This window comes from Pygocentrus nattereri, chromosome 10, assembly GCF_015220715.1.
Source record: "Pygocentrus nattereri isolate fPygNat1 chromosome 10, fPygNat1.pri, whole genome shotgun sequence".
Lineage (NCBI taxonomy): Eukaryota > Metazoa > Chordata > Actinopteri > Characiformes > Serrasalmidae > Pygocentrus > Pygocentrus nattereri.
Window position 1 is genome coordinate 13,607,605 of NC_051220.1, and position 12,293 is coordinate 13,619,897.

General features: G+C 39.7%; 1 protein-coding gene across 2 annotated transcripts in view; it reads right to left on the bottom strand.

Moving 5' to 3' along the window:
- Nucleotides 1-12,293, bottom strand: part of efr3ba (EFR3 homolog Ba (S. cerevisiae)) — a 40,587-nt gene that overhangs the window by 14,277 nt on the left and 14,017 nt on the right. For both annotated transcript variants that reach the window (XM_037541937.1, XM_017708811.2), the window contains exons 5-11: nt 6,067-6,188; nt 5,354-5,503; nt 3,797-3,922; nt 3,228-3,306; nt 1,486-1,621; nt 1,019-1,180; nt 738-849 (exon numbers count right to left, since the gene is read on the bottom strand). In XM_037541937.1, coding sequence (XP_037397834.1) covers nt 738-849; nt 1,019-1,180; nt 1,486-1,621; nt 3,228-3,306; nt 3,797-3,922; nt 5,354-5,503; nt 6,067-6,188 — 887 coding nt within the window. The remainder of the gene's footprint in view (nt 1-737; nt 850-1,018; nt 1,181-1,485; nt 1,622-3,227; nt 3,307-3,796; nt 3,923-5,353; nt 5,504-6,066; nt 6,189-12,293) is intronic.

Sequence of the window (12,293 nt, forward strand, 5' to 3'; positions counted from 1 at the left end):
TTAGTCCAGGTCTGGGAGGAGATCCCTCAGGAGACCATCCGCCACCTCATCAGGAGCATGCCCTGGCATTGTAGGGAGGTCATACAGGCACGTGGAGGCCACACACAATACTGAGCCTCATTTTGACTTGTTTTAAGGACATTACATCAAAGTTGGATCAGCCTGTAGTTTGTTTTCAACTTTAATTTTGTCTGTGACTCCAAATCCAGGCCTCCATTGGTTAATAAATTTGATTTTCATTGATGATTTTTGTGTGATTTTGTTGTCAGCACATTCAACTTTGTACAGAACAAAGTATTCAATGAGAATATTTCATTCATTCAGATCTAGGATGTGTTATTTGAGTGTTCCCTTTATTTTTTTGAGCAGTGTATATATATATATATATATATATATATATATATATACATATACACATACACCCCAGTCATGGATTGCTGCATGAAAGTTCCTAGAAACTCTTATCAACTTAAAAAGCAAGAAATAAATGGAAAATATTTTCTCAGTTAAGTGTTGTTTCTAAGAATTTCTAGAGGTGCTGATAAATGTGGCACGTGATTTTCTTAAAAATATTTATATTTAAAATATATATATATATTTTTATATCTCAGAATAAATTTGCTTCAATTTTGGATTTTCCTCATTTTTCAGTGTGACATTAAGCTAATTCACTAAAGATGCATATCTTTTAAACACTTTTCTACATGATTACTTTTTACTGGATTTTTTTTGCTTACCCTGTGTTAGCAGACCCTAGTGCAGGATACATCCCTGGCACAGGAATCTTGCCCATGATAAAAAGCATGACCTCTGAGCGCTGATACGTGGGCAGAGTGCTCGCAAATGATCCTTTAGGCAAAGAGAATGAGCATAGGAACATGCACAGGGGGCGGGTTAAAAAACAATGTGCTTATGTAGCCCACTCAAACTTTCAGGCTAACTCAAGGATCTTTTTGAAAATCTGTGTGAAAGTTTCATCACAGGTGGTCACAATCACAAAACACACATCCAGCCTCACCTATGGTCTTGATGACAGCCTCCTGGAGCTGCCTCTCCTCATGCACTTTGATGACCTTGCTTCCTGCACTGGTGCAGGACTCATAACAGCCAGTGAGCTCATAGTCCACACTGAGCCGAAGCTGCTTCAGGAGAGTGTTAAACACCTCTAGTACCGTCGGCCCTGCAGAGAACAAAACCCTCCTCTCAGCTTAATACAAACAGAAACAAACAGAATAGATCCCATTGTAATAAAAAAAGAATTTACAAATATAATCTATAATAATAATAATAATAATAATAATAATAATAATTGAGAGTGCCTGCCAGACTTTAGCAGGAAGTGAATTCCCCCTCAGTAAATAAATAATAGCTGGATTAATAACTAAATAAATGAAAGACGACTAAAGCTTTTATGTTCTGTGGCTTTGTTAGAAGGTTTTAGTCCCTCTAGTGGCCTAACAGTGTAGAGTCAACCCAGACACACACCAATAGAGCCGCTGGCCTCTATCACTGCTGCTTCAGAGATCACCTCCACTATCCCAGCCCGCACTGTCGCTGAGTTTTTACTGTTGGCATCCAAATGACCAAGCAGCTGCTGGATGACCAGGTGTGAATGCTGAGACTATTAGGAAAATCCAGAGTAATGATGGATTAATTCACTTAAATAATGCTAGAAAACATACTACGTTAATACAAATCGAAAATGTATGTACAACCCCATTTCCAAAACAGTTGAGACACTGTGATAAATGTAAATAAAAACAAAATGCAATGATGTCCAAATTATTTCAACCATTTATTTCACTGAAAATGCTTCAAAAACAACATATCAAATGTTGAAACTTTTTCAGGAGTAAAGATGAGTTCACCACTCTGTGAAAGACTGCACAATCAAATAGTGCAACAGTTCAACAATAACATTTCTCACCATAAAACACATAATCTCATCTGCAGCACATAATAATATTAAAAGATTCAGAGAATCTGGAGAAATCTCTGTATGCAAGGCACAAGGCCAAAAAACAGTATTTGCTGGCCAATTTGCTGATGTTTGAGCCCTCAGATGGCACTGCATTAAAAACGAGACATGATCCTGTAGTGGAAATTACTGCATGGGCTCAGAAAAACTTCTGAAAAACACTGTGTCCTTTGGTATGATGAATGAAAATTTGAATTTCTTTTTGGAAATCATGGGCCATGTACTCTAGGTTAAAGACCACTCAGCTAGTTATCAGTGCACAGTTCAAAAGCCAGTGCTCATGATGGTATAGGGGTGCATTAGTGCACATGACATGGGTGACATGCACATCTGTTAAGACATCATTAATGCTATATAACTGAATGATACATACCTGTTCTGGCAACATATCGCTGTTGTCGGAAGAAAACCTCTTATCTCCAAAATGGTAACTTTACAGGAGAAGGAAAAAACATACTTTACTTTTAATGTAAGTCAATGGATCCAGACGTATTTCCCATTCATTTTGGGTTGGTTCTTTTGGTCCATTCAGTATGAAATCTACATAGTATCTAAAGGACAACAAGCATTTTCAGATTACGTCAAAAACTGAAAAACGACAAAAATGGAGATACAAGGTTTTCTTCCGACAGCAGCGATATGCTGCAACCCAGATTACTTTTTTTAGCGAAGGCCTTGCTTATTTCAAGATAATGCCAACCACATTCTGCATGTATTACAACAGCATGGCTCTGTATTATAAGAGTCCAGGCACTAAACTGACATGCCTGTAGTCCAGACCTGTCACCACTGAAAACATTTGGCACATTATAAAATGAAAAATACAACAAAGTAGCCCCCAGACTATTGAGCTGAAATCCTATGTTAAGCAAAAATGGGAAAACATTTTACTTTCATAACGACAGCAGTTGGTCTCCTCAGTTCCCAAACGCTTACAGCATATTGTTAAAATAAGACGTGATGAAACACAGTGGTAAACATGCTCCCATCCTAACTTTTTTGGAACGTGTTGTTGGTATCAAATTCAAAACAGGCATATATTTTTCAAAAAAACAATAAAATGTCTCAGTTTCAACATTTGATTTTTTGTCTTTGTACTATTTTCAATGAAATATATGGCTGAAATGATTTGCACATCACTCAGCGTCCCAACTTCTTTGGTAATAGAGATGTAAAATACCCTTTGTTCCACCATGTGTTCTGATGCCAGTTACCTGACACGTGCAAAAGCCTAAGCTGTAAATGCTACCTGAATAGAGTACATGATGATTTTGAAACAGCGCACAGCAAAGGTTTTTCCCTCCCACAGTGAATGATTATCAAGGTGCCTGGAAACATAAACAAGAGAATTAATGATTAGCCTTGGCAAGCAGGAAATGGCAGTTAAAGCTGCACCTTGCACAGCCATTACTGACACAAAATATTTCTCTCAAAGGCATACAGTGTTTCACCTTACAACACTAACATTGGGCTATCAGTGTATTGGGCTTAATTGTATATATTTTTGTTTATTTAGTCATTTTAAAATAAACATCATTAATGTAAATATAATTAATTTATAGCTTATAATTTCTTTTTTATATTGTAAGTCAAATATTTTAACTCAGAACATTGAGAATTTTTTCATATATTAATTATAAGAATAGTATTACTATTACTTACTGCCGAGTAACTCATATTAAATTATGACTCTTCCTAACATTTGTTAATAGGCTACTACTTCACATTACAAATTTAATGAAAAAGACTTACTAATCTCAAACAAGCAAAGAAAATGGTCATGCACTCTATGCCACCCTCGTGTGGGAACATACTCACATAAGGACCGGTTTAACAGCATTCTTTATGTTGCCATAGGCAGCGCGACCCAGCAGCTCTCTGAAACACCTCTCAGTCAGCTCTATTGGACTCTCTTTTTCTTTCTCTGTCTCAGGAGAGGGTGATCTGAAAAAACCAACAGATTCACACACTTATCATCCCATTAGCCTTTTCTGGGAAGTTCTATTTCAGCCCTACACTCATAATGAATCCCTTAGCTATTATTATTGCCCTCTGTGTCACTCATCAGAGGCTTGTACACAGATGTCTATAAAGCTGCTCTGTGACAATGTCTTTTGTAAAATATGCTATAGAAATAAAATAAAATGAATCTATTTCATGCATACAGAAAATCGGCTCACATACTGAGGCCGTGACTGACTTCCCCTGCTTGTATCCATTGACATCTTCAGTGTTCCAGAACAGTGTTTTCCTCTTCTGGTCCTTGAGGAGACTGCGCTGCACATTTCAGTGTTTGGCCTCTTCTAACGCAGTTGACTTAAGCCCTATTTATAGATTGGTTTTACCTGGGAAAAGCCTAATTTATAATTTTACTGATTACTTACAAGATCTCTGATTTTACTCCAGTACAAGTCTCCAGTGTACGTAGTTTTCACAAGTCAGATAATAATTCTAAAGCAAGGCTGTCATGATTGATTGATTGATTAAATAAACTTAATTACTCATTTTAAAAAATCCTTTGAATGTGCATGATGATAATATTCTCCTGCTGATTTCACTTGCAGAGCCTTATGCACAAAGTCATATATGCATTTTTTTAATGAACTATCTTTTTGAGGACTTCTTTATCTTGAACTAGGAAAAAAATGTCCTAGAACAAGGTAAGTAGAATTCAGTGATAAAAAGCTCCTCTTAGTAATTCCAGTCTTTTTAACAAACAGATGACCTTGATGTGTCATCTGAGATTTTTAATCATTTGTCATTCCTATGATTTCTTTAGTATTTCTCAATTCAGAATAAAACCGCTGAGAACACTTTTTTTACAAGAGCATCCTGACTATCTGGTATTCTGGAAGCCAAATGGATGAATTATGCACGGTGTCCTTTCAGCCTCAAAAGCGCAACAGCTGTATTTCATTTATAAGCATTCCACTAGGAGCTAATTAGCTTAATCAAAGTCATAGTGAGATTTATTAGCAAGTCATTTGGTAACTGATAAAAGTCTAACATTTGCTCCCAGGTTTTTTTTTTTCCCAGGGGAGAGCACATTTTGTTTTTTGTTCAATAATTTAAAAAGTATTTGAATACATTTTTTATTGGTACATTTATATTTATAAAATTTATATTGTACAATAACTCTTCACATCTCACTACAAATGAAAACATCAAATTTGGGTGAGTTACTTGTAACAGATGGAGAGGCCAGCTATAATATTTCCTAAAAAAGTCTCATAAATCAAAGCGAAATGCAATTAATTCAGTAAAGTTTTATGTTGTTTGAATCAGGTGAGCTCTCTAACCTAATTTATATGTTACATAATTAATATGCCACCTAGCTGCTAAGACCGCATGTGTGTGTATGTGTGTGTGTGTTACCTCTCTGTAATCTCTTCCTGCTGTAAATTGAACAGTAGTGATGGCACTATCTTGTCCATGTGCTGTGGATCCCAGATGTTCGCCTGTAACTCATCATTCACTGTCTTCCTCACCACACCCTGCAGACCTCTGATTCCTGCCATTCGAATCCTTACACACATGCACACAGACACACATACACACATACAAGCAGAAGGTAGATTTAAAGGCTACCTTTGCATAGGCATACCCTTCATACTCTCCCATGCTGCATTTTATTTGTCAAATACAGTCTTATAAATGGCAATTGAAACATAAAATTCTCATATGAAGATTATTTCTCATTTGTAAGTACTGAAATATAATTGAATTTCACGGAATTCAGCATTGGTAGATTCTTCAATGATTAATATAGTCAAAATATTCCGCATTCTATAATATGGTACAGCCTGCATTGGGAATAAAGGGAATAAGGACTGAGTAACGGAATAATGACTAGAAGTCAATAAGCATTTTGCAAATGACATAATTATGCTTAATACATATTAAGGGGTATTATTCAGTAAAGACAGGGACCTCAATGTAAACTGGCTGAGCTAATCTTAGGTTACAGAAGTGTATAAAAAAGCTTTGGGCCTGCCAGCAGGCCTTCTTCGATTAAGGGGTTAAATTGGGCATTCATAAATTATTGAATATGTTTTGAGGTTTTTGTGAAGTGCTTGTTCAACACCTACTTGGTGCGAATATCTGGATCTTCATAACTGGAGTGGCACATCTCACTGAAGCGGGAAACAAAGAAGTCATAGCTCCGGTGGTAAGATGGCGTGTCCTCTTCAATATTGGCAAACTTCACAAACTTAATAAATAAAGAAACAGACTACAATCATCTACCAAGCAGAAACATTTAATCATGTTACACAGGGATGAGTTCATTAAGCACACCTGTGTTAATCAGATTTTGAACATGCTGTAAACATATTGACAAATGTATTAGACATACTTACCTTTTCAGTACAAATGTAAATGGAAAGGTCTACGGTTAGAAACTATAGCTTTTCTTTTTCCATTTACAAATTCTGTTATACTATCGCCAATGTTAATTTTCTGACCACAGGACAACAGTTTGCTGGATACTTGAGGTTAACAGACCAACAGTGAGAGTGAAGTATCTAAAGATCCCACTGCTATACCTAATAAACTCATACGATCCTAACACCCTCACACACACCAGCATGCCATTACCACTGTTGTGCTGAGAAGGATCCACCATCAAAATTATATCTGGTCAGGGGGTGGTCTTATGGTGGTCCCTTTGCATTGATGGACAGGACAGAGGAAAGCTGACAAATTGGGCAGAAATAGATTGCCTGCAGTCAAAAAGATGTACACCATACATTCACATACATACATACATATATACATACTTATGTGCATATATATAGTTTGTTGAGCAGATGTTATGTAAAGCTGGAAAGAGGTGAGTTCACTGTAGGACAGTACAGTTACATACATAGTATAGGACAGTATAGTTACACTACTTATCTCCTCACTCACACTTGGTCACCGGAGATCCGATCGCCAGACATTCCACTCAAACAGGGAATATACATGTATAAATGTATGTATGTATGTAGGTTTCTTTGGCTGAGCCTACACAAGCATAAGATCAAATTGCATAATGCCAAAAGGGGATGGCACACCATCACTGGACTCTGGAGCAGTGGAAGCACATTGAGAAGTAATGAATCACGTTCCTCTATCTACCGCGATGGACGAGTCTGGGTTGGTAAATGCCAGAACATTACCTACCTGACTGCACTGTGCCAAGTTTGGTGGAGGAGGAATACTGCTATGGCTGGCCTAGGCCCCTTTTTTCCAGTAAAGGGAATTCTTAATGCTTCAGCATAACAAGACAATTTTGAACAATTCTAAGCTTCCAACTTTGTGGCAACAGTTTGGGGAAGGCCCTTTTCCATTCCAGAATGGTAGTGCCCCAGTGTATAAGGCAAGGTCCATAAAGGCATGGTTGGGTGAGCTTGGTGTGGAAGAACTTGACTGGCCCACACAGAGCCCTGATCTTAACCCTATCAAACACATTTGTAGTGAACCTGAACAGAGATTGCAAGCCCAGCCCTCTCCTTCAGCATCTCTGTCTGACCACACAAATGCTCTTCTGGATAAATCGGCAAAAAATTTTCACAGTATAGACACAATATATGTTGAATCGGAAAAATGTTACAGTTCTTTGAAAAATATATGCCCATTTTGAAATTAATGCTAGCAACACTTTCCAAAAATGATGAGACAGGGCAAGCAAAACACAAATTGTGTAATGCTAAAAAAACACCTGCTGGTGACTAGTTATTATGGTATGACAACACAAACATTGAAAAACTTGAATTGAATTGTCCACAAGCACTCCTGTTCCCATGACTTGTATCAACTACTCATAAAGGCATAAAACCGTGTATTTAGAGTTCAAGGGGGGAGGCCTGAGGGGGGAAGTTTGCACAAAGTGTGTGTGCGAAGAATGAATGTTACGGAAACACACATACTGTAATGACAGAAAATAACAATAAGAAAAAAGTGCTGAATCACATGTGAAGTCCTCACACATTTTTCTTAAAGTGTGTACAGTGCTTTCCATATTCATAGGAAATGCAGTTTTAATCACTGGCCCAGCTGGCCTAGATCTGGGTAAAGTAATCTCTCTTTAATCTTTAAGCCTTTATATTCCAGTCCCCATGGATAAGCAACAGTGCCAGCTTTAACGGATGTGATCACGCTATATACACACCCTCAACAAGCACAGCACAGTTTACATTTGACTGAAAAATGAGCCACTTTTTTGTTTATTTATACAACCCCTTCTTCTTCTTCTCCATCTTCGCCTCCATCTTGCCCTATCCACTGCCTCTTCTACTTTTACACCAACCATCTCCATGTCCACCTTCACTACATCCATAAACCTTCTCTGAGGTCTACCTCTTCTCCTTCTACCTGGCAGCTCCATCTCCAACATTCTTTGACCATTATATCCACTATTCCTCCTCAATACATGTCCAAACCATCTCAACTTGGCCTCTCTGGCTTTATCTCCAAACTGCTCCACCTTCACTGTCCCTCTGATCTGCTCGTTTCTAATCTTGTCCATCCTTGTCACTCCCAACGAAAATCTCAGCTTCTTCATCTCCGCCACCTCCAGCTCAGCCTCCTGTCTTTTAGACAGAGCCACAGTCTCCAAACCATACATCATAGCAGAACGCACTACTGTCTTGTAAACCCTCCCTTTCACTCTTGCTGCTATCCTTCTGTCACACACCAGCCCTGACACCCGTCTCCACCCACTCCATCCTGCCTGCACCTTCTTCTTCACCTCTTTTGTACACTGTCCATTGCTCTGGATGGTTGACCCAAGATATTTGAAGTCATCCACCTTTACAACCTCTACTCCTTGCATCTTCACCTTTCCACCTGCCTCCCTCTCATTCACACACATGTATTCCATCTTGTCTCTACTGACTTTCATTCCTCTCTTCTCCAGTGCAAACCTCCACCTCTCCAGATTCTCTTCCACCTGCTCTCTACTCTCACAACAGATTACAATGTCATCTGCAAACATCATGGTCCATGGAGCCTCCTGCCTGACCTCATCTGTCAACCTTTCCATCACCATTGCAAACAAGAAGGGGCTCAAAGCTGATCCCTGATGTAATCCTACCTTCACCTTGAAACCATTTGTCAGTCCAACTGCACACCTCACCACTGTCTCACTATCCTCATACATGTCCTGCACCACCCTAACATACTTTTCAGCTACACCTGACTTCCTCATACAGTACCACAGTTCCTGTCTTGGCACCCTATCATATGCCTTCTCTAGATCCACAAAGACACAATGTAGCTCCTTCTGACCTTCTCTGTACTTCTCTACCAACACTCTCAACGCAAAAATTGCATCTGTGGTACTCTTTCTGGGCATGAAACCAAACTGCTGCTCACTGATCTGAACCTCTCGCCTTAGCCTTGCTTCAACAACTCTTTCCCATACCTTCATGGTGTGGCTCATCAACTTTATACCTCTGTAGTTACTGCAGCTCTGCACATCACCCTTGTTCTTAAAAATGGGGACCAGTACACTACTTCTCCACTCATCAGGCATCCTCTCACTCTCCAGGATTTTGTTAAACAACCTGGTTAAAAAGTCCACTGCCTTCTCTCCTAAACATCTCCATACCTCCACAGATATGTCATCTGGACCAACTGCCTTTCCATTCTTCATCCTTTTTAAAGCTGCCCTCACTTCCACCTTACTAATTCTCTGCACTTCCTGATCCACTATCTCTCCCCCCATTGTCCTCCTCTCTCTCTCGTTTTCCTCATTCATTAGTTCTTCAAAGTACTCCTTCCATCTACTCAACACTCTCTGTTCACTCACTAGTACATTTCCCTCTCTATCCTTTATCAGCCTAACCTGCTGTACATCCTTTCCAGCTCTATCTCTCTGTTTAGCCAAACGATACAAGTCCTTTACTCCTTCTTTACTGCCCAGCCTCTCATACAGCTCATCATAGGCCTGAGCCTTTGCCTTTACCACCATTCTTTTTGCTATGCGACTAGCCTCACAGTACTCCTGCCTACTTCCTTCATCTCTCTGGTTATCTCACTTTTTCTTAGCTGCCTTCTTCTTCTGAATACTCTCCTGGACTTTCCTTGTCTTCTTTCCTCTGACTAGCCGAAACACCCAAACCATTTTTGCCAGTTTTTCTCACCACCTTAGCTGTAGTTTCCCAGTCCTCAGGTAGCTCCTCACTGCCCCCAAGGGCCTGTTGCAATTTTTCCCTGAACTGCCTGCAACCATCCTCCTCCTTCAGCTTCCACCATCTAATCTTTGGTTCTGTCTTCACTATCTTCCTCTTCTTTGTTTCTAATCTCATTCTACAGACAACCACCCTATGCTGCCTTGCTACACTTTCCCCTGGTAGCACTTTACAATCTCCAATCTCCTTTAGGTGGCATCTCCTGCTAAGGATATAATCCACCTGTGTGCACCTCCCTCACCTCTTGTATGTCACCCTGTGTTCTTCCCCCTTCTGAAAATACATGTTCACCACAGCCATTTCCATTCTCTTTGCAAAATCTACAACCATCTGACCTTCCGCATTTCTGTCTTTCACACCATACATACCCAGCACCTCTTTATCCCCTCTGTTTCCTTCATCAACATGTCCATTGAAGTCTGCACCAATCACCAATCTCTCCTCTCTAGGGACACCATCTACCACTTCATCCATCTTACTCCAAAATTCCTCTTTCTCCTCTAACTGACAACCAACCTGTGGTGCATATGAACTGACCACATTCAAAATTACACCATCAACCTCCAACTTCAGGCTCATGATCCTGTCTGACACTCTGTTTACATCCAGAACACTTTTCCCAAGCTGCTCCTTTAGGATTATCCCTACTCCATTACTCTTCCCCTCTACACCATGATAAAACAGTTTGAATTCACCTCCAATGTTCCTGGCCTTGCTTCCTTTCCATCTGGTCTCCTGGACACACAGAATATCTACCTTCCTTTTCTCCACCATGTCTGCAAGCTCTCTGCCTTTACCAGTCATTGTCCCTATGTTCAGAGTCCCTACTCTAACCTCCACACTTCTGCCTTTCCTTCTCTCTCTCTGCCTTCTAACCCGCCTTCCTCCTCTCCTCTTTGATGGTCTTCGACCTACAGTAGTCCAATTTCCACCGGCACCCTGCTGGTCAACAGCACCGGAGGCGGTCGTTGTTAACCCGGGCCTCGACCGATCCAGTATGGCAATCATATTTGTGATCCGCATGATAGTTTTGGCACAAGTTTTACGCCGGATGCCCTTCCTGACGCAACCCTCACCATTTATCCGGGCTTGGGACCGGCACCAGAAGTACACAAAGTACACCCCTAATGGCTGTTTTTTTATTTATACAACACCATTTACAAAAAATCTGGGATTTTGTGCAGAATGTAAATAACAACAGAATGCAGTCATATGCAAATCATGTAAACCATATTTTTAAAGGAAAATACTACATACAACAAATCAAATGTTGAGATAGGGAAATTTTATTATTTATGAAAAATAAATGCCCATTTTTAATTTGATGCCAACAGCACGTTCCAAAGAAGTTGGTATGGGGGTCTGTTTACCACTGTGTTTTATCACCTCTTCTTTTATCAACACACTGTAAGTGTTTGGGAACTGAGGAGACCAATTGCTGTAGTGTTGAAAGTGAAATGTTTTCTCATTCTTGTTTGATATAGGACTTCAGCTACTCATCAATTTGTGGTTTCCTTTGCCGTATTTTTCATTTCATAATGTGCCAAATGTTTTCAGTGGGTGGCAGGTCTGGGCTGCAGGCAGGCCAGTTAACCAGGACCTTTTTAATATAGAGCAATGTTGTTGTAATACGTGCAGAATGTGGTTTGACATCGTCTTGCTAAAATAATCAAGTCCTTCCCTGAAAAAGACACTGGCAGCACATTTTGCCAAAACACGTATATATCCTTCAGCATTAACAGTGCCTTCACAGATGTCCATGTCACCCATGCCATGCGCCCTAATGCACCCCCATACCATCATGAATACTGGCTTTTGAAATGTGCACTGATAACAAGTTGAGTGGTCTTTAGCCTGAAGGACACAGTATTTCAAATTTTGATTTGTCAGACAACAGGACATTTTTTCACTTCTACTTCCATCCAGCTTGGGCCCAGAGAAGTGGACAGTGGTTTTCAGAAGTTTTTTCTGAGCCCAAGCAGTGATTTTCACCACAGAATCATGTCTGTTTTGAATGCAGTGCTGCCTGAGGGCCCAAAGATCATGGCCAGCAAATACTGTTTTTTGGCCTTGTCCCTTGTATACAGAGATTTCTGCTGATTCCCTAAATCTTTTAATGTTATTATGTACCATAGATGATG